Source organism: Antechinus flavipes, chromosome 4, assembly GCF_016432865.1.
Source record: "Antechinus flavipes isolate AdamAnt ecotype Samford, QLD, Australia chromosome 4, AdamAnt_v2, whole genome shotgun sequence".
NCBI lineage: Eukaryota > Metazoa > Chordata > Mammalia > Dasyuromorphia > Dasyuridae > Antechinus > Antechinus flavipes.
This window is the reverse complement of record NC_067401.1, coordinates 13,241,388-13,264,431: the sequence shown is the minus strand read 5'-3', so window position 1 is coordinate 13,264,431 and position 23,044 is coordinate 13,241,388. Positions and strand designations below refer to the sequence as shown.

The following is a 23,044-nucleotide window of genomic DNA, read 5'->3' as shown; positions in this document are numbered from 1 at the left end:
TGTCTTATAAAATGAAAAGTGACGGTTGATGTGAACAAAACAATTCATATACCATAACTTATTCAGCCATTCTCCCACTAGGCCGTATGGTGAGAATTATGGTACCCAGAGCCCCTGTCCTGGTGTCCCAAATGCGGCCAGGAGAGGCTCTCCTCCTGGGCTTGGTTCTGGGATGAAGGGTTTGTGAGACTTGGGCCCTGGGAGTTGCTTCCTAGCCGATCCCTTCACCGGGGCAGTGAGGACATCTCCGTGCACATCCGTGCACAGTGAGTGCACATCTCCGTCAAGGCAGAGAACAGGACTCCAGAGCAAACCTTGGGGCTGGAGGTTCAGGAAGAGCAGGAGAAACTGCTCATTATCTACAAGACATCCAGCTCCCCGATGAAGGCCCGTTTGCGGCACACCTCGTAATCACTCTTCCAGTTTCCTTGGCACGGTGTCTGCTCTTTAGAAACTCGATATTCTTAACTTTTAAAGTTGCCAGACTGAATGCATGTGCTCAGGGGTAAGAGAGCTGACAATAAACACCTGCTTGTGCCTCATAAAATCCCTAATAAGACCTGATCAATATGGAAGAGCACAAGCATAAAGCGCATCTGGCTTTCTGAAACCTTCCCAGGAGCAGAGGGGGGAAAGGGGCGAGGAAAACTCTGAAAGTCCCGTGAAGGTCACGGCCTTCCTTTTACAAGGTTTGCAGTATCACCTCTGGGCTGACTTCTCAGAGATTTCCTGTGCTCGAGAGAGCTGGCCCCTGGGAACTCATGAATCTCTTTACAAGGATCTGATAGAAAATCCATTAATTTGTTGGGGTAGTCTCAGTCATTCTGACTCTTGGTGATGCCATTTGGGGGTCTGGACTGGCTGCCATTGCCTTCTCCAGGATCTTTCTCTTTCCCCTCAAACCCCCTACTCTTCCTAATTTCCCTGTTAATGTGGAGGGAGAGATCATCCTCCAAGTTACCCAGAAGCCATCTTCTCTTCCTACTATCCCATGTCCCTCCATCTGAAATCATTTTATTACTTCTGCTTTCCTAATCTCTCTGGTCTGGGCTTCCCTCTGTCCATTGATGGAGTCTCTTCTCTAGGGCGGGACTCTCACCCGCTCCCCCTCACCCTGAGTATGTCTTTCCTGTTGGACTGAGAGTTCTGTGAGATCAGGGACCGTCTTTGGCCTTTCCTTGTGCCCCAGGTCTCTATCCAGTGCCTGGAGCACTGAGGGGCTTAATAAATGCTTGCTTGATTGAGTTAGACATTGGGCCTGTACCTTCCTTTTGATGTTTGTTTTTGTTTGATGTTTAGAATAATTCTATGTATTTTAGAAAGAAACACCCATCTATGTAAGATATACAGGACATTTTGCAAACTATTGTAACTGGGAGCTATCCTTAGGTTTAGAAATAATTTAATAATATGCATGAGCACGTCGGTGGATATATTACCTCATTTCCTAAAGGTGAACTTTGAGAATGAAATGTCTCTCACTTTCAGTTATATTAAAAAAAATCCTTCCTCTTCATCATTCATTAAATTTTTTAATTTAAAAATTTTAAGTTAAAATTAAATTAATTTTAAAAAATTAAAATAAAATTAATAATTAATAATTAAAAAGAAACATTTTCTTACACTTAGAATGATTTTGGCTACTTTTTAGAGCATTCTTATTCCTCCTCTCACACTTGCCTGGCAATCAGGAAATATGGGTCTATGTAGTCCCAACTTGACCATTCCATGAGCTTTGAACACATTCTTTCCCCAAAATATTGGTTTTTCTCATTTATAAAATAAGATGGTTGGCCTAGATGATCCCTAAATTTTTCTATAATTCCATAACTCTCCCTAAAATTACAGCTATAACACATTGCTTATTTAGTCAAATTGTAATAATAGTCATTTGGAGAAGGTATATTTTAAAGATATGACAAGTTGTCATGTGTCTACTTCAAGAAAAGTAGTCACATGACTTTAAAAAACCCAACTGATGCTCAAGCATCTGCTGACAGCCCTTCGGGACTGGGGATGTTCTTGTATCTTTCTAGCATGTTTAAAAACTAACAAGGAGTGCTGTGAATTTATGTCACGAAAAATAGCAATATTAACACTACAGAGGGAAGAAATTGTGCCTTTTGTTTTCTCGTTTTCAGGCCAGTTTTCTGTCCATCCCCCACCCCGTGGGCATCCATATCACCTATGTCCTACAGTGACAGGAACAGAGACAGTCATCATGTCCCAATTCCCCAAGATTTACAGTATGCCAGGTATGGACTTGAGCGTGAGTGGGAAGAAATAAGATCAACGCCTTCTTGAAGGACCAGAGAGAGTTGGCTCTGGAGGGGGAAGGAATAATGGGTCCTTGCAGGCTGGCTTCAGTCTCAGGGACCTGAGCTCTTGCTTAATCTCCTCCTCCATGCTTCCCATGTGCTGGGCCCCTGCTCGGGACGCTTTGAAAAGACGTCTCCCGGTCCCTTGCTGGAGGACTTGCCTCACCAGGTGGTCCATGGGAAGTGCTCCAGTCCAACCCCCAGCTACAGAATCATCAGGGGATGGTTTGTAGGAGCCTAATTATTCACCCCTTCATAAGGGCTGGGGCAGAGAGAAAAGCCCCCTCAAACTGGAGTCAACAAATGAAAAACCACTGTGGGCCATAGTCCCTTTGGGTAGAAATCGCCCAAAACAGCAAAAAGGGCTTTGGCTTTTGGTTACTTGCTCAGTTCCCTCCTTTGGGAAGATTAGTCCTTTGTTATCTTAGAGTGATGGAGACAAAAGGGGAAGGCTCCTTGAGTTCTGCTAAGGGTTCCTGCTGTCAGAAGGTCCACTTGCGCATCCTTGCTGAGTGGGAAGGGCTTTGATAAATTACACTGAGGTATTCTCCGATCCTCATTCTGATAAAGGGCATTATCTTCCCCACATCCCCCCCAATAACTCATATTACTCGGTTGCTTTAGGCTTTCTGCCAAATCCGCTGGATATCTGGGGGCTCATCCAACTCCTACGTGTTACCTGCAGGTTAGGTCGGGGTCAGTTTCTGAAGCTGTGCTGTAGAACACAGCTTTGGGTTATGGCTTTCAGACTATACCAGGCCTTATTTCTGCTATTAAATGTGAGTGAGGTATTAAGCATGAACAATAGAAGGGACTTGGGCACATAATTTACCATCTGACCATTAAATCCATGGGTGTTTTCCTAACTAGGTTATAAACTCCTGGAGACTAAGAGATGGTTGTCCCATTCATGCCCCAATAATCATCTCTACCACCAGCAGTAGCACCTTGACATGTCAACAGAATTTTTTGCACATAGTAGGTGGTCAATAAATATTTATCGCCCCTTATTACCTTGGTATGATCTCATAGAAGATCACAAAGAACTTTACCTTTCTAGCCCACAGACAAAGGATGGGACTGGATGTCCCCTAAATTCCTAACTTTAAATTCTACAACATTATGAATGAATGAATGAATGAATGACTAAGTGCTTGGAATATATAGATATCTGTCTGGAATTAATTAGAATGAACTTAGGAGTCCCCTTCTAATTGTCTATTCTTCATGCCTTATCCATAATGGTCTTCATTGTGGTCTGATCATAAGCTCCTCTTCGGAAAACCCCATTGGGTGTTATTTTTTAAAAAATAAAAAGTAAAATAAGCAAACGTTTACAGAAAGTATCCTGGGTCATGGCAGTCAGTGTGGCGTAACGGAAATCCAGTAGCATTGCCATTGAGAAGTTATGTGATTCCTGGCTTACAGAAATATAGGCAACTACTCTGTGGATTTGTCTTTGTTATGTCCCTCCCCAAACCATCTCTACTGTTAGGGGACAGGACTGGATGTGAAGCCTACCAAGAAGGGAGTAGGCAATTCTCCGGCTTCCTTCCATGACAGAAGATCAGCTTGTGGATAAGAGGGGGAGAGGAAAGGCCTAAGAGCCTGTCATATTGCAGGAAAACCAAAGGTAAAACTTAGTCTTCAGATCAAAACAGGTGGGGATGGGGAGAAGAGACAGATAGCCAGAGACAGAGTGAGAGGAGAGGGAGAAGGAGAGAGACAAAGAGAGGAAGGAGGAGGGAGACAGAAAGAGACGGGGGCAAAGAGAATGAGATTTATCTATTAACACTCAGCAGTGTCCTTGTCACTGATTCCCGCAATGGGCTAAAATTCAATCACTGACTGATAATAATAAATGCCCCAAAGCGAGACTAATATAAACAGTAAATGATATTCCTTCTCATGTCTTTCTCACAGAAAATTAGCAAGTAATGACCCATGAAAAATAAAGTGGAACTTGTTCTGTACCATTCTGGGTTCCTTTACTCTCCATCAGGAATAGGTTTTCCCTTGTCCGTTCTGGCTTTGGATCAGTCGACTGCCTTATGCTTCTCAGAGAGTGTTCTCGCCTTGCCCCTCTAGCTCAGAATCCCAGACAACACTGGTGACCCAAGGCCTAAACTTGAAATTGCTTAGATTCATTGGGGTTCATGGAAGAATTCACGTATCTGAGGCTTTAGATCAGATTCTCTATGGTTGGGGTAATGAGGCAGCTGGAGGGTACAGTGGTTAGAGAGCAGAAAAATCTACATCTGACCTCCATCATCCTTAGTTTTTCATACCATAGGATGGGGATAATAATAGCTTCTAACTTAAAGTGTTAAAGAAGTGCTAATTACTTATTTATTTATTAATCTGTTTGATTCTTTCATTTAATTCAATCATAATAAAGTTGGATTTTCAACAGTTTTATATAGAATTAACAGGAAAGGTAAAATAAAAAGTTCCCTTTCAACTTGAAAATTCTCATTCCTTAAAAATAGGGTGTGGTTCCCACTCTTTGCTTCCTTCAATTACCTTATATTTACTCATCAGTCTACACATATGCCTCCCTCAGTAGAAAGTGAGCCCCTCAAGGACAGAAGTGTTTCCTTTGTTTTTCTGTCCATGGCGCCCTGCACACTGTAGGTATTAATGAATGCTTGAATGGAGCTTACCCAGATTGAAGATGGCCAAGGCCCCCTAAGTCGGCAGTGTTTTACTCCAGTGTAAACCTTCCTGAGACCGTCTAAGGGAGGTGGGCCAAACGTTCCCCCTTTTAAACTTTTCCTCTTCCAACCCAGGCGTGGGAGGGGGTGACCGGACTGGACAACCAAGTCATTTTCGTCCCATTTGGGGGAAAGCCAATTTTTAGAAACCTTTTTTTGTAAAGAGGAAAGAAGCCATTTTCTCCACAGGGCATTCTGGGCAGAATGGATGATATCAGCAAAAAGAGGAAGAAAAGAAAGCAACAGAATGGGCAGAGACGAGTGGGAGAGATCTACAGGGAGGGAAATACTGATGGAAGGTCCCGGAGGGAAAGGCCGTGGCCGCCAGTGGAAGGCTGCCCCGAGGGTTTTGTGTCTTGTTTAATGAGTTGTCTGAAGCCAGTCTAGAGGGTCTGAAGGGTCCTTTAAGAAAGTTCCTGACAAAGGCAGGGCTAGCTGAGAGCAGGAGAAGCGAAAGGGTGGGACCTCTACCAAGGAGACATGGGTCTGAACCTCCAGGGGCAGCAGTTCAGCAAACACACAGGAAACATGGTTAAGGGAGGCAGCTTTTATTAAAGGTCTTGAGAGACAGACACCCCCGAGGGCCAGGGAGATCACCTTCCTCCCTTCGCTTCAATCTGGGTCCTGTAAACAGAAAGGCCTCTTTGCCATCCCCCCATCCTTGCAAACGATCCCGTTGAGTGCTCTTGGAGGACCTGTGACCTCCCAAAGAACCAGCCCAGGCTCTGCTCGTCCCGGCCATCGTTGCCGAGTGTTATTGACACTGGACAGGACTGAGGATTCCATCCCCGGTTCCAGGCCGCTGGCATGTGCAGCCCTTTCCCAGCATTTAAATTCCATCTCCTGGAAAGGGGATTTTGCGGAGAAGAATAAATCACGATCTCCACGTGGAGCCCCAAGATGCCTCGGTCACTCGGTCTGACTGTACTTACTGCCCCCGAGACCTTGGCTCGGGGCTTGGAATCCTGTTAAAGGAATTCTTTCCCAGTGAAATACTGATCACCAAGGAGATAGCAAATTTACAGCTTGTTTCAGATGGGAAGAGCCCTTTTTGTTATGGTTGGTGTCATCTTTCAGCATGAAACAAGGCCCTCTCCAGGCTCTCCTGGACCCTATAGACATTTATGATTTTCTTCTGGAAGAGGAAAAAGGGCTAAGTTATCTTCAAACAATAATTTAAGATTAACAACACGAAACTGGAGAGCCGGCCCAAGAAAAGTAGTTGAAATTACTGAACCTTTAAAGATAAACCATATGGAGAGTTCATCTCTCAAGTGTTCTGTCATCCAAGCTGCTGCTGAAACCAGATCACTTCTTTCTTTTGTGCTGAAATTCTGGGCATTCCCGGACAACTTGAAAGCCTCTCCCTGGAACAAACCTTCCCTGAGCCAGACATCTCTTCGCAAGTCTTAGTATCTGCTGAGTGTGGAGGAAAGGAAGTGCTTTAACCCAATGCTTTTCCTCCTTTCTCTTCCACATTTGATGGCCGGGGACGTCCCAGAATCCTTGAAATTTCTGATACTTCTATTGGGCTGAACAATCTTGTGGTGAGCCTGGCTCTTCAATCAGAGGAAGGGGTTTGACTCCTTCCACTGATGCTGGCTTATCCCTCCCTCTGATACTCACTCATCTCCCTAGGGCTCAACTTCTTTCTCTCTACAGTGAGGGGCTTGGACTCTTCCAGTTCCAAATCTGTGATCCCACAAAATAAAAAAAATCTTCTATCTAGAATCCAGGTCACTAGCAGCTCCCATTATTTAGAATATTCATAGTCATGGACAATGGAGTCCCCCAAAAAGGTCCCCGAGCAGACAAGATCGATTCCCCAAAGTCCATATGAAAAATGGACCATAAGTCAGTTTGCTTAGAAGTGAGCCCTGACTTGGGGCATTTAAAAACTCTATTATGATCAACAAACATGAAGCATTTCCATCACACAGTAGCTAGCTAGGGTTTATGTAGTGCTTGGAGGCTTGCAAAGTACTTAACAAATGTGATTTCATTTGATCCTTATAGCAACCTTGGGAGGCAAGTGCCGTTAACCCCATTTTACAGATGAGGAAACTGAGACAGAAATTAAGTGTCTTCTTCAGGGTCATACAGCTAATATCTTTTTTTCCCCTGAGGCAATTGAGGTTAGGTGATTTGTCCAGGATCACACAGCGAGGAAGTGTTGTGTCTGAGACCAGATTTGAACTCAGGTCCTCCTGATTTCAGGGCTGGTGCTCTCTCTAAATATTCAAATATTTATTGTATTTATCAAAATGTTTATTTATCAAATCTTGTTCAAATGTTTATTGTATTTATCAAAAGTTATTCAGTTTCAGACCGAAATGGATTTGGAAGCAGGCAGTGGGGCAGGTTGTCCTAGGTAGGTTACCTTAGACTGCTTTCTGTTCTTGGTCTGAGGTCAATACATAATCAACAACCATTTATGAAGCACCTACTGTGTTCCGAGCATTATGCTAGGTGTAGGGTACAAAAGACATAACTAGGATCTCCTACTATCTATCCAGGGCTTACAGGTGATAAAGACTCCTACTGGAGTCCCACATCCATCTTCCCATTTTAGATACTTGTTCTCTCCTGAGCAGGATACCTCCAGACCGGTTCCCAGGAACTCCGGTCTCTTCCTCACTTGGCCCTTCTTTCTTTTCCTAACCATTCTTCATTTCCTCAGCCAGCTTTTCAGCCTGGCTCGGCCCTTGATGATGGGATCTTTTCCTCCATCAGAGCACATTTTCCTCTCTCCGGCCCAGTCCTCCAAAGCTTCTCCAGGGCTGGGTCCCCAACCTGCTCACACTAAAGCTCTCTCTTGGCCTTCATCTCGGTGAAACTGTGCCCATTGATGCTTCCATAGGACTACGAGCTCCAGATCCCCTTCCCTGTTCTCCCATGGACACCAGCCGTTCTTTACTTCCATCCCAGTGCTGTTCCCCTCCATGTTTGAGCCCTAAAGACTCCTTTAAAAATGTTGATAAATAGAAACTAAATGATCGTACAACAATATCTATATACTCTTCTGCCACCTTTTCCAGTGATCGGGACGTAGACACCCTGGGAGCCCCCTCCCAGGTCTCTGCATGAGGAACATTAATCAGGCATTGGTGAATGAAATGGGGATCTGCTTTAAGTAGGAAGATCTCTTATTAGGAGATGATGACAGGCCCGTAGACAAGTAATAAGGGCCTGTTGTGCAGTGGCAGCGGGGGGACTAGCAGGAGGGGATTGGCTCTCGGGTATCCTGCAGCTAGCTATCAACAAGAGGCCAAAAGGATTTGAAAACTGATAGACTCGTTCCCCTCCTGTGTAAAAAACCGCTTTTGAAGTGAATAATTAGATAAATAGGGACAAAAATCGGGAAGTCAGGAGGAGGAGGAGGAGTTTTAGGTAAAAGGAGAATGTTTCCTCCTAAACATGTTGAGTTTGAGGTGCCACTGGGGGGAATATGGCAAGGAAATTGAAGATGAAGGCCTCATATTCCAGAGATGAAGATTTTGACGTTGCCTTGCACATAGTAGGTAGTTCATATGCTTGCTTGTCTGATTGCACTCTGTAGAAGTGATGCTTAAAATCATGGGAATGGATGAAAGCAAATTGTAGAAAGCCAAGTTTCTGACCTTTGGAACGTGGAAAAGGATTCCACCAATGGGAAAGGAATGGGGGTTGGAGGGGGAAGAGAAGATCCAAAGAGCTTGGGGTACCCAAAGCCGAGCAAAAGGAAAGGATCAAGAGGAAAGGAGGGGCCCAAAGAGAGGCTGGAGAAGAGTTTGGCTCTGGAGAGTCACTGGTGACCTTGGAGAGAGGAGCTTTCGGGAATCCTGGGGATGGAAACGGAGCTAATAGGGCTGTAGTGGTGACGGGCGAGTGGGCCAGTGGGCGCCCCGGTGGGTGACTGGCCTGGACTTTGGACGCAGTGAGACGTCTTCACGCTCCGCGAGTAACCTTCAGCCTTCTGGGGCCAGGATTCTTGTATAAAAAACGAGGTGATTTCATTTCTTCCATCAGTTGCATAGAATGTGAGAAACCGCTCGCTGCAATAATTCATACGGCCTGTGGAAGAGGACAGCCAGGGCTCGAAAAGCCACTCGGGGAGGCTTCCAAACGGCATACATCTTGCTCCGGCTCTCGTGCCAAGGTCACTGACCCTCCTCGGATCCTCTGGCCGGAGCAAAAGGGATGGCTGAGGGTTGTACCCCAAATGATTCATAAAATGAAAGGGCTGGAGGAGACTTGAAATTCCTCCTGTCCATTCTTTCAGGATTGTACCTTAATTATCCCCAGACAGATGGGAGTCTGTCCCATTCTGAAATCATAAGAGAAAGCCGTTTCTGATCCTCCTTTGGGAACATCTTCCAGTATTTAATAATTTTTATATTCAAGACCCACTATCTTATCTCTAACTCAAGGTCTTCTTGCTGTGTCTTAAACCCCTTTCCTTTCATCCGGATCTCAGCAGAGATGGGAAACAGCTGGCCGTGGACTCGGCGTAGAAAGCTTTCCTGAAGTTGAGAGTTCTTCGGTTCTCCTTGTTGATGGTTGGAAGAATATTTAGATGCACATTGATGGCGCAGCTTACGGTTCCCTGTGTGAGCCTCTGACCTTTCCATTTTCCCTGAAGTTGGGAGTTGGAATACCCCGTGGTCTCCAGGCCCCAGGCCTTCCTTCCAGCCTCTTAAGGTCAGGACTGCCTTCTTGAGGATGTCCACAGTCTGAGATCTTGTTAGCCCAGGATAGAGGGCAGGATGGGAAATAGCATGTGCAGATAACGTCCCAACGGGCAAATAATTTATGTAACATAGTCTGAGTTGGCAGAATAATCAGCTCGTTCTAGCTAATTCCCTGTGCCCGTACGTACAGTAATGTTCTTCAGTGGCCCGGGCGTGGCAGGGCCACTGGAAAGGAAATGCGGGCCTGGGTGGTCGGGTTCCCATATGATTTGGGCCTCCTCCCTGAATGACCAGCAGAAGGTATTTCTCTCCCTTATCAGCGCTGAATGCTTTGTGAGCACTGACCCCAAATCCGTCTGAATGACACAGTTGTTTGTATGTTGGGCTAAAATGTCTCTTTAGTCAGCAAGTATTAAGTGCCTGCTGTGTACTCAGCACCGGGGTTCCAAACATCAAGAATTAAAACAAGCCCTGCACTCAAGAAGCTGATTTTCTGTTGGGGAAGACAAGCACACTTCTAAGTTGAGAGTAAATAAATACATGATGAATGTGGGATTCGAGGAGGAAAAACACCTGCCTTTGGGGGGGGCCTGGGTACAAGGTGATACTTCGGCTGCGACTCTAAGGAAAAGAGGGGTTTGTGAGGTCCCAAGGGAGGGCGTGCAGGGATGAGGAACAGGCAGGAACGAGGCAAGCTGGAAGGTGAAGTCGACAGGGAGCCGTTGGGGTTGATTGAGGAGGGATCTGCACTTAAGGAAGGTCCTTTGGGCCGTTTTGTGGGGGACGGTTCGGAGAACCAGGGAGCCCCCTCAGGAGGAAGCTGCCGTAGTGCAGGTGAGAAGGGACGGGGGCCAGAACAAGGTGGGGGGGCCTGGCAGCAGAGGGAAGGATGTGGCCTAAGAGTGCCCAGAAGCCGCCACCAAAAGACTCCCGGAAGCCGCTCAGTGCCAGAGGAGAGTCTGCCCCCGCTGCCCTGGCTGCTAGCTGGAGGCCGAAGGCTAACAGGGCAGCAGGGCGTGGGCAAGGGCATGTCCCTGGGAGTCAGGGAACTGCTGTTCGGCCGTTTTCACTCAGGTCCAACTCTTCGTGATCCCAGTGAGGATGTTCTTGGCAGAGATACTGGAGTGGTGGGGGCTGTTTCTTCCTGCTGCTCATTTGACAGATGAGGAAACTGAGGCAGACCAGGTGAAGTGACTTGTCCAGGGTAACCAGCCAGAAGTGTCTGAGGAAGATGAGATTTCCTGACTCCGGACTTGCACTCTGCCCTGGGGCCCCGGCTAGCTGTCCCGAGTCTGCAAGTTCTAGATTTCAGTTCTCAGCTTCAGACCCTTAGCCATGCGACCTCTCTGCCTCAGTGTCTTTTTCTGTAAACAATGACCCCTGAGGTCCCTTCTAGCACTAAGCCTTTGGTCAATGACCCTTCGGGTGGCTCTGGGGGGTTTCTAAGCCCAGGAGCATTTCTTAGGCAGCTCCCATCTTGCCAGTCCCAAGCTGTTGTAATATTTTCCGTGTCCCGTGGGTTCTCCCAGGTTTTATCCCCTTGGAGAACTCCTCTGCTATCTGCTGTCAGGTCCTGAGATGGTAGTTTGGACTCCGTTACACTCCTCCCGGCGAGGAGGGGAATCATTGGGTAACAGAAGCCGGGGTGACCCCTGGGTGGAAATGCCTTGGGGAGGTATCGGTTCTCAGCCTCTGGGTGACTCCGAGTCCCGCTCTGGAATGTGTTTAATTTAGAGAAGCCAAAGAAGGGGGAGGGTGAAGGTGGAAGGGCCAGTGTGCCGAGAGAGGAAGAAGGGGCCCGGCCGGAGATTTATAGGGAGGAGAGGTGATGGGGAAAGGGAGGGAAAACCCAGAGGATTCAATGCCATGGAGAGGAGGAAGGCTGGATTCTGCCAAAGCTTTGGTGAGATCAGCCCTTGGGGGGAAAGGTGCTGAAGATGAGAGTCAGATGTTCTCCCCAGCTGAGTGGAAACTGAGTTTCTGAAGATCTGTGGTTCCCTCCATTGGGGAGAAAGGAGATGTTACCTTTGTCTCCATTCCTTCTCACATGGAGTCTCAGTTGCTGGGGAGCGGCTCGGGCCATGGTGTTTGGGGAGCTTTCACAGCATCCCCCAGAGATCCAAGGGTCTCTTCCTCAATCATCGGTGTTCCTTGATTCCCTTACACTTGGCTCAGGAGCAACAGCATCAGGAATTCAAATCTGGGGACACCTTGATGCTTCCTCTATTTGGCAGTCAACTTCCACCTCTGCTTTGTCCGGACTATTGCATGTACCTAGAATGTGTTGGCTCCTTTTGCGTCTTTGTAGCCCAGGGCTTTATTAAATAGTGTTTAATAAATGGGTTTTTTGGTTCTTTTTTTAAAAAAAAGAAGAAACAGTTTTATCTAAGGCTCAGCTGAGGCACCACATATTATAAAAAGCCTCCTCAGAATCCCGACCCTCCCCTCGTTGCTGTTTTCCGTCTTTTCAATTTATCTTCAATGTGTAAGTCACTCTACTAGAGCATAAGCTCCTTAAGAAACTGTTTCCCCCTTTTAATCTTTGGATTCCCCCTCGCCACCAAGCACAGAACCTTGCACAAAGCAGATATTTAACAAAGGCTCCCCAAATCTAACCACATTGAATCACAGTTAGATGGGACCTAGTGATCACCAGTAGTTCATCCTCCTCATTATACAGGTGGAAAAACTAAAGCCAAGAGAAATCATATGATCCTAGGAATTAAGAGTTGGGAAAGATTTTAGATGTAATGTGTCCCAAACTCTTCTTATAGATGAGTTAACTGAGGCCCAGAGAGATTCATTGACCTGCCTGAGGTCCCAGTAAGTGGAATGGAGAGATTTGAGATCCACACAGCCAGTCAGTGGCAGAGCTGTTGTAGAAGCTCAGTGTTCTAAGTCAGTTCCTAGGTCTTAAAATCCTGACAATTCTACCCTCTAGCATGCCCCACTTTGGTCCCCTTTTGTCTCCTCATTCTGACCCCATCCTCAACTATTTTACCTACCTCCTCATGAACTTCTTGTCTCTCCTCTCTCTAATCCACTCTTCCCCCAGCTACCAAAACAATCTTCCTAAAACAAATCTAACCCCGCCACATCCTTGATTAAGAAACTTCAGTGGCTCTAATACCTTTGTCTCAAGGATTAAATATAACATCATAACTGGATATTTTGTCCCTTTCACGTGTCAATGGCTCCCTCCCCACCTGCCGACTTTCTGTAGCTAATTTCCCATCACTCAGGTGATCTCATGTACTTCATGATTACTTGGTATATCCCAAGCTCGCTCTTCTGACTTTAGCTGCTTTGTGCTGCTTAATCTGTTTGTCTGGCTGGACCCCTGATTTCCTCCTTAATCTAACAGTCTGTTAATTATTCCCATATCTGACTCTTCCAGGCTGAGTCTACCTGGTGACTCATACACCGTTTCCATGAACAAAATGTGGCTTGCCAGTGCTACCATGCCCCTCATCGATACCTTTTCAGCTTTCCCCCATTACACTAATTAGATTGTGAGCCTTTTTGAGAACAAGAATAATCTTGCTTTTCTCTTTACACAATCCTTAGTATACAGTAGGTACTTGAGAAATGTACGTTTGTTTATTCAATCATATCTCCTTATGAGAATCTTATCCATATCTTGCTTTGAATCCGTCATAGAACAAAGCTTCTTAAACTCTGGGTCCAATTCCATATGGGGTCATGTAACTAAATGTGGAGGATAGCGAAAAATTTGGCAACAGTAAAAGGTTTTTGAATCCAACAACCAAAACTTAAATAAATCAAAATAAATTAAATGTGTAACAAATCTGAGTTCTTTCTGGCAGTGCTTACCCATGTTGCATTGCACAATTCTATTGCAGCCTTGATTCTGAACACATAACACGTGCACTTTGCATTGCTCATGCACCTATCACTGCCAAAAACTCCTTGCTTCAGATTAGATACAAGGTTGGGGAAACATTTCTTAGGTGAAAAGGGGTTACAAGTGAAAAAAGTTTCCAATGCTTTGCCATAGGAGATAATATGCCCAATATGTTGGAAGCCTTCATCCGGGTCCTTTGGTTCTCCAAGCTTACCTTGGGCTGTCTGTCCTACATAATCCTACATAATCGGCCTGCTTCCCTTTCCCAAACATACATTTCCCAGATGACATCTTTGAGATCCCTTCTTGCATGCAAATCAAAGTGGCAACATGCTGCAATTTACTTACACCTTCCGTGAATTTCCTCCTGTCTTTTGGATACCCTGTGATTTTGATTTTGGGGGCTTGCGCTGTTCCAAGAGGCACAGTCAGCTAAGATCTTCAGAAGAAAAATGAGGGGTTGTATCACCTCAGTGTCATTGAAAGTAATCTCCTAAACACAAAGAAGATAGCTGGGGTTCTTCCTCCTCTTCTAGTCTGGTCACTCATCTGCTGTGAGACCTGTCCAAGGTCCTGGAGTAACCAGTGGAGGTGCCATTCCAGCCACCTACCTTCCACTGGCTGGGACACAGATATTCGCTCTCTCTTTTTCATGTTCCATGTGAAGTGATGGGTTGTTAACTTTTGAATAGTTGTGGGTCTCTTGTATTGATGTGGGGAGCGTTGTCAGTACAATCCATGAACAGGCGGATCTGGAAAGCTTCACCATCTCTAGGGGCTGGCATGCGATGCTTTGACAAAAGTATTCTGACTTTACAGAAACACTGGATGAGCCCATCAATCCTAGAAGCCATCTATGGCCTTTTATATTTGGTGCTTTTAAGGGAAGATAACTCAAGAAGAAGATGGGGGAGGAGGAGGAACCCGAGCAGCCCATTGACGTCTCCAAAGTGGTCCTGAGGAGGGGGGGAGTATATAAGCCAGAGGTTTTTCTAGACAACATCAGGAGGAATTAGCTTTGGACTCTGTGCAAGACATCCTCCGTGACCATGACGGCCACCTTTGTTCCATAGAATCATGTGGTGAATATAGTATTCTCTATTTCATATTTCCCATGGTGTGGATAGTAAGAAGATTGCTGAATGAAATTATCTTTGTAATTACCCATTTCTGTGGTGACAAATGTACTTATTCAGGAACTGTATATGATCTTGCTATGAATTTGGGACACTTAGTTGGAGGAATAAGCCTTTAAGTCTGTGGTTTGCTTTACTTAAATGATTTTTATGATTAACAAATGAATTAACAAACGAACAAATAAATGTACAGTCACATGATTGTGAAGATAAAGTCTACTGTAGAAACTAATTTGCAAAAATCTAACTCTTCCCCTATCGTATTTTCATAAAGCACGTGCTTGACAGGTGTAGAGTTCATTTAACTACACGTTCTCAGAAAGATTTTCTAGGGGTGAGGAATTAGGATCACGGATTGGTAGTTGTTGCTCTTTTTAGTGCCCTTTTTATCAATGGCACCCATTCCTTGAAAAACACCCGAGAGTCTTAGTGGACTGCAAGTCAGTGCGTCTCAACGGTGTGATATGGCAGCCAAAAGTTATCCTTGTCAGGGCAGGGGTGATGGGAAAGCTAAGAAGGCAATCTCTAGTGCTGAGGGGGAGAAAGAGAGAAGTTCAGTTCAGGATCCAAGTAGGCAGAAACCAAGAGCCAGGTGGGTCAGAAGCCAAGGTTTCTGGGGAAGGAAATCCAAAGGAAACTTGGGCCCTCAAGCAGGGAATTGTAGCCAAGGAATTCTGCACAAATCAAAGGGCTACCAGGAAATAGGAGGGATGGCTGTTTGTCCTTTGCAATCTGTCTCCCCGTTTTATTTTTATTGCGTCTCCATGCTCCCCAGCCAGGTTCCCAGCCCAGGAGCCCAGCCACGAGGGAGACCGAGGGCTTGGAGAGTGGTCTCCCCCCGGGATCCTTTCCTGTTTCTCTCTCCATAGATGTTGCCATTCCTGAGTGATGAGATAAAGCCTGCACTTCCGCCATTGCTCCTGGTGAGAGTAGTGAGAGCGGAAGACTGTAAGATTTGGAATCCAAAACGACTCGAGTTCAAATCCTGTTTCTGATACTTAATAATCATGTGACCACAATCTCTCTAAACCTCAGTTTCCTTATCTGAGAAATGGGAATAAAAATGCCTGTCGGAGCTTGTTTCACAGGGTTGTGGTCAGTAGCCAAGGAGAGATTCCAAGCCTTAGGGCATTTGAGAATGCTGTCTGCTTCTATTGTTGGGGGGAGATCTCTGCCTCTCTTTATAGCAAGACTGGTCACCTTCACTCCGACTCCACAGTCTGCAGCGATGGTCCGCTCCTTGTGTGTCTGAGCCCTAAGCAGCTCACGGGGAGCGCGGGTCACTACTGACTGCAGGAACTCTGCTTGGGAGTGTCCGGAGGAGAGAAGCCGGAGTTAAACGGATGTGTTCTAATGGTCGGGTGAAGTCATCCTAGGCAGGTGCCGTGGGCAGCAGGGCTCCCCGGTAACACCGAGAATAGACAAGGGCACCCTGGGGAGGCTATTCCAGAGCTTGCTTCCTGCTCTCTCTGCCCGCTAGACTGGGGAGCAAGGGGAACATCTAAAAGAAGGAGAGAGAAACAACAATGGCTGTCCCAGCTGATCGTGACCACCTTGAGAGATCCAGTTGCCGTGGATGCCAGAGTCCGGACGATGGCCCTCGTTTTCTGAGAAGTGCTCGTCGATGACTGTTAAGTTCATGATAAAAAAAAAATAGGAGTGAACACTGGGCCTAGAGGATTCTGGGTATGCTCATCCTGTTTGATGTCCCCAACCTTGGAGACTTTTAAGAATTGGGTCCAAATCCTGGATCCAACCTATTGTTTATATGAGGATTTTTAGGAATAAGAAAGGGTTTCTCAGAAGGTGTTGTTTGAGGGAGAAAAGACATTCTGTACGGAGATAACAGTGACTCAGTCACGAAGATGGGAGAGCTCTGGACGGGTCCAGGATCTGAGTGCCAGGTATAGTCGGGTTTGCCTCAAGCACATGCAGGGACAGAATGAAAAATAGGGGTGGGATGAGGGGGTGGAGCCCATGGGCCTTGAATGGCAAGATCAGGAGCTGGAATCGGGCTTTGGGCACGAGAGTGAGGAGAAGCCACCTGCATTCCCCCGACAGCTGTGGGTGTGAAGGGTCATTGGACGAGGAGGCAAGAGCGGCCGAAAGACTGATCTCATCACCCGGAGAAATGGGAATGAAGTGTTGAACCAACACAATAGCCCGGGGACCAAGGAGAGTCATCGTGGAGAGAGAGTGGCTAAGATCTGGGTGCGGGTTATATGGGATGAGGGAGGTCAAGAACAAAGATATGGTCACGGATCGTTGGAACCGAAAGGTACCTTAATGACCATCTAGTCCGATTTTGCAGATGAGGAGACTGAGCTCAGAGCGGAAGGGACCGAGGCGAGGCTGGGAATCAGACTGGGCTTTTGCCTCCAAGGTCCGAGTTCTGCTGACAGAACTGGGCCTGCGTCCCGAGGGTGTCTCCAAGGCCTATCAGGTTCCTCTGTTCCAGGCTGTGTTACAGCCCTATGGGGAGAAGAGCCTTGTATCCAAGGCCTGGGTTCCAGTCCTGCTCCTCGGCCGTGGGGCTCCGGGTGAGCCCTTTCTCCTGGGCAGCTCACTCTTCCCCTCTGCAGAACCAGAGGGAGCCATCTCCAAGTTCTCTCCTCTCTCCTCCCCGCCCTCTGCTCTTGAATCTTTCCCATCTGTCACCTTGTTCCTCCTGACCCCACACGCCCATTTCTGTCCTTAAAAAGCCCCCCGGGCCGGCCAGGCCAGCCCACAAGAGCCATGGTCCTGCCGGGAAGGGACAGCACCGCATGGGGCCCACGGGCTGAAGGCCCTCACCCTGGAAACTCTCATCCCCTTGCGGGAAGCTGCCGTTACTATCCCCTTTTTGCAGATGAGGAAACCGAGGCTCAGTGACTTGCCCAGGCTCACAGATTCAGGTCTTTCTGCCTCCTGAGCGAAGCCCCTCACTCTCCCCATGACTGCCTGGGTGATTCCTTTGTTGTAGGGGGTTCCTTGAATGGCCACACCCCCTTCGCCAGCCCGTTCCCTGCTATTGAGACTCAGAAAAGCTGCCTGAACCCCGGGAAGGAGGGACCCGTCTCCCTCTCAGACCGCGCCAGGAGCGGGACTCGGCTCTCCCAGCTTCCACCAGCTCCCCAGCCGCTTCTCCGTGCTCCGCTATTTCTGGAATACGGCATTGGGAAGGAGGAGTTTCGGGAAACCTGGCTGGGAAGGGAGGTTGTGTCTCCCCGTCGTTTCTAGGATAAAAAACCCAAGCCGGGCATTGAAGGCCCCACGCTCGGGCTCCAGTTTACCTTTTCACTGCGCCCCCCTTGCACCCCTTCCCATGAGCACCTCTTTTCTTCCCGCCGGACCAGCAGCCCTTCCTACCTCCCTGCTCTGGCACTGCCCGGGTGCCTCCCTTCCCCACTGTCCTCCTCTCTCCTGCTTTCTGTTCCTCAGCGTTCCTCGGCCTCGGTGTCCTCCGGGAGGTTCTTTACCCTGCAGACAGGGGCCTCTGAGGGAGGGGACCAGAAACCTGAGGAGCCATTGCCAAGTGACACCCGTGGGTCTTTAGGCAGCCTCCCCCATTGGCCAGGGCGGCCTCTTGCCTTTGGTTCAGAGCTTGGGCCCTTGAGCCCTTGGAGCGTTGGGGAGGGGGGGCGGGGGGTGTGTGCAAACACATGTGTGCATGTGTATGATAGGTCAGGGCTCGCTCTTCCTCCCCCATCACCCAGTCCTGCCCCCTTCTCTCTGTCCCAGGGACCCTGTGCTCTGCAGGGCCCTCATCACCTCTGAGACCTTTCCCCCAGCACGTGTCTGACCCAGTCACTCCCCTGCTCTGTGATCTTCAATGGCTCCCTATGGCCACCAAGATCAAATATGAGCTCCTCTGGCTTTGACGCTCCCTGCCTTTCTAGACTCCCCCAGGGTTGGAACGTGTCCACATCACCCAGACCCCCCTCCAGCTTTGCCTTCTAGGTCTCCACCCCCCCCCCCCCGCTCTCTGCTTTGAGGATGTGTCTTTTTGCAGCTCCACCCAGAGGCGCCATCTTCCTCCCTTTAGCACGGGGGCTGCTGGACGAGACTGGCTTTCTTTCTTTGTGCCCCCAGACTCTGCCACGGTCCTGACACATCATAGGTGTTTTAAATGACGGTTGACTGGGCTTGGAGTCGGGGCTGGGTTCAGATTTGCGGGGCCTTTGGCCAGATAGCTTCCAACGCGCTGTATAAAGTTCCCCGAGTGACGTGAGGAAGGAGCCCGGAAAACCTCAGAGCCCCCAGCGAGAGCCTCCCCTTCAGCCCAGACGCGGTTCTGAAGCATGTTCCCTCCCCAGAGAACACACTCGGACGACGCTTCAGTGAACGTTTTGGCCGAAGCCCGCGAAAAGCCCTTGTTTCCTGCCATCCCGGCTACGGGAGACGAGGAAGCTACGGGAGCCGAGGGAACTCTGCTCTTCCGGGCTGAGTCAGCAGCACGGCCCGCTGGCCTGGGAGCCACGGGCCCAATGCCATGAGGTGAGCCCCCCCGGGCGCCCCTCACACTTCAGCGGCCACCTGGAAAGCGGGGCCCATCCCCGGAGCTGCCGTGAGGAGCCACCCGGGGACCAGAGGTTAGAGGGAAGAGGAGCTCAGAGGTGAGCGCTCTGGGGCGAGCAGGACCCTTTCAAGGCTCAGGACAGTCTGAAAGTTAATCACCGAGGTCCTCGATCTCAGGGTGACCCGGGAGGATCGTGTTATCATGGGCAATTCATGCACAAAATTAGTCCCAGACCCCAGGTCTGCGGAGCCGGTGTTAGAGAATTAAATGTCAGATAAATCAAGAGAGGAAACAGAATACGGACGAGAGGAAGAAGCCACGGAGCCCAAGGTTTTCTCCAGGGCCCCGAGCTCCTAGTCCGAGGAGTCTCCCCGGCTCCCCCTCCGTCCCTCCTGTATGGGGCCCCCGTGTGTCCCCGAGGGTCAGCAGCCCTTCTCAGGGCCCCCCCCCCAGGACGGCGTGGGTCGCTAGCTTTGGAAAACCGCCCTTCCCTTCCACTGGCTTGGATGCGGGCAGCCATTGTGATTCCGGTGCTAGAACGTTCAAGCAAGAACGGACGTGCCGCAGAAATCTGGACTCATCGCCGGTCAAGTTTGCATGACCCGAGAGGTGACGGCTCAGTTTGGGGGGCTGTTCTGGAGTTACCAGGATGCACTTCTCCCCCTTGGCTTGTGCCGCCTTCACCTCCCCAGAAACCCTGAGGGACGACAGAAGGTTGTTCTAAGGGAGAGAGATTCCAGCCATAAAGAGAGGAAGCCCGTGACCCATCATCCCATCCGCCATCTTGCCCACTCAGCGGGGCTGACCTAGGGCTCCTGCCTGGTCTCATTCTCCCAAGGCCCTGTGGCTTTCTCTGGTTTCAGGGCCTCAGGCCTAGGATCCTGGAGGGGAAGGAGGGGGAGTGAGCTAATTACTGAACTTTCTTCCTTCTACCCCTATTTTGAGGTCACAATTATATTAATTTCAGTATCACAGAGGCCTATATATTTTTCAAAGTCTTAAGAATCACAGAATTTTAGAGTTGGAAGGGCCTTGAGACCCTCCCCATGCCCCCCAAATCCCTGCAACAGGGGAGCTGCCAGGGGTGAGCCCCCCTCCACTCCAACCGGCAGTCAGGGAGCCCCTGGAAGAAAAGAAGGGAGGGAGGGAGGGAGAGAGGAGAGAGGAGAGAGGAAGGGAGAGAAGGAAGGAAGGAAAGAAAGAAGGGAGGGAGGGAGGGAGAGAAGAAAGGAGGGAAGGAGGGAGGAAGGAAGGAGAGAGGGAGGGAGGAAGGAAGGAAGGAAGGAAAGAAGGAAGGAAGGAAGGAAGGAAGGAAAGAAGGAAGGAAGGAAGGAAGGAAGGAAGGAAGGAAGGAAGGAGGGGAAGGAGGGGAAGGAGGGAGGCAAGCCTATGCTATACTGGAGATACTAATACAAAAGTGAGATATGCTGTTCTCTTCTTTTTCTTGTTCTGGCTTTCCTGCTCGGGGCCACTTCCTTTTGGGGGCTCAAACCTCTCTATCCAGGCCAGAGCAAGCCTGTCAATTACTTCATGAGTTAGGTGGTCCACCAGATTTTTCCTTTCTCTCTAGTTGCTTGTCCCATCTTAACTATTAAATTATTAAAGTGATCCATACAGAGCTAGCAGAGACACCTGCCTTCTGCCGGGTGGGGGACTGTGTGTACGGGATGCTGCAGACGATGCCAGACTGGGCGGAGGGGCTTGTTAGTCTTACTCTTTTTTCAGTTATTATTCTTTGGCGTCAGGAATAAGGGATCGCTCTCTGGAATGGGGAGAAGGGACAGGTGCACTTCATTCCATCAATAAGCACTTATTGAATGCTTACTGTGTGCCACTAATCACAGGATACAGAGGTACAGGGCAGACCCTACTCTGAGGAGCTCAGGGTTCAAGCCCGCAAACAGCTTTGGGCGGGATAAATGGGAAATAAGGAGCCAGGGAAGGCACTGGAAGCGAGGAGGCTTCCTCCAGAAGGTGGAATTATGTTGGGGCCTTAAAGACCACCAGGGAGGTCAGAGAAGGGGCAGAATTTCAGGCCTGGGGCCTGGTGTGTGGCGCGGGGAGGAGGCAGGCCACTGGACCGAGGAGTTTGTGGGGGGACAGGCTGTGAGGAGAGTGGAAAGGTAGGAGGGGGCCGGGCTAGGGTGGGCTTTGAACACCAAGCAAAGGCTCTTACATTTGAGCCAGGGATTGACAAGGGGGCCACTGCTGACTACTGAGCGGGGATGACCGGTCTTTCCTGCACCTTAGGCAGATCCCCTTGGCAGCCAAATGTAGCCTCAGTCCCAGCGGGGAGAGGCTCGAGGTGGCCAGACCCTCCCTCTTCCCCCAGCAGCCATTGGAGACGATGGGGATGGAAAGGATCAATCATCACTTTTAAGCTGCAGAAATATCACAGCATGTGACGTAGCCGGTGGCTGGGGGGGGAGGGAGAAGCTTCTCGATGGGCAGAGTCTGGACCTGTATCCGGGGCCCAGGGGATGCATACCAAGTGAATCATTTACCTTCTCAGCCCCGGAGGGCCAAGATAGGCATCCCTGGGACCCTCGGCTTGCCTGTTCACCTTTACAGAGTCGTCCGACCTCCTCTTGGGTCAGACAGAGGCCGGTTCCAGGCTGAAGCCTTTCTGGGGCCGTTCTCCTGCAAGATGGAGGCCATTCACCCATCCCACGGCCTCTGCTGTCAGAGCCCATCCTTGGGCTGGGAATCTGCAGCCCCCTGGGGTCTCTGGGATCATGGAGTATCTCAGGATCGTGTGGTGGAGCTCACTGATGGCAGAGATCCCTTGGGTTGAAGCCAGAAGCTGGTCCGTGTTCCAGCTGATTCGTTTAATTGGTCATTTATTAAGTCCCTACTGTGGCAGTAATCAGCATGAAACATAATTGAAATTACAGAGAATGCCCCAGGGTGCTGCAGGGCCCAGGAAACATGGCTCCTGGGGGAGCACAGGGAGGTTTGTTTCCCAGGGGATTCCCCTAGTTCTAACACGGAGTTTGGTGGAATGGATGGGAACGTGCTCTCCTGCAAGCAGGAGCAATGTCCTCCTCAGGAGGGGATAAACACCCGTTACCTCATAAAAAGGCGGGTAATGAAGCAGGAGCCTCACAGAAAGGGAATTCGTGAAAAAACCTACTGACCTCCTAGTGGCCCGAGTGTGAAACGCAAATGGGTCTCTCTTCTGTGTCGATAAGCAAATCAAGCCTCCCTCATCCATCACTCTGGTCAAATAGAGATTGAAACCAGCCCCATTATCGGATAATATGCTCCCCTGAATAACACCAAGGGATTTGGAGAATTTTCTCTTTTCCTTGCCAAAAAGGACTTCAAACTTATCTGCTGCCCGTGTGGCCCTCAAGGCCGGGGGCTACAGGGAGAAAAGATGGTCCCGAGCCCAGGAGTGACCCATCCTGGGTCCTCCTGCCTCACGATGTTTGGGGCTTTGCCCCCGGGTCCTCCTGTCTGCTGGTGTTTGACGGCGTGTGGCTGGGAGAAGGTCATGGCAGAATGTCGCCCTGCCTAGAGCCCGGACTGTGACTTCAGGATGTTGTCACTGGGAAGAGCTGGTTCAGGGCCGAGTCCTCGGATTGTGTCCCCAGGCAGGACTAAAGGACTGGAGAGAAGGATGCTGGGTTGTTGGGAGAGCAGGAGGGAAAACATCCATTTTATCATCAGTGCAGCTGAGAGAAGCTAGAAAAGAACTTTGTTGTCAGAGGGAGGCAGAGGAACAAGTGGGCTGGAAAACCATCCCCCTTTCTTCCCTTGAGTGTGTGCTGGAGGACTCTGGGAGGACAAGAACTGCAGACTTATATGGAGCCTGAAAGTTTTGTGTCCATTATCTCTTTT

General features: G+C 49.0%; 1 protein-coding gene across 5 annotated transcripts in view; it reads left to right on the top strand.

The window, feature by feature from the left end:
- COL26A1 (collagen type XXVI alpha 1 chain) overlaps positions 1-23,044 on the top strand; it is a 198,318-nt gene that overhangs the window by 149,544 nt on the left and 25,730 nt on the right. For 3 of the 5 annotated variants that reach the window (XM_051991829.1, XM_051991826.1, XM_051991825.1), the window contains one exon: positions 2,142-2,255. The exons of the other annotated variants lie outside the window; for them this stretch is intronic. In XM_051991829.1, coding sequence (XP_051847789.1) covers positions 2,142-2,255 — 114 coding nt within the window. The remainder of the gene's footprint in view (positions 1-2,141; positions 2,256-23,044) is intronic. 5 annotated transcript variants of the gene reach the window in all.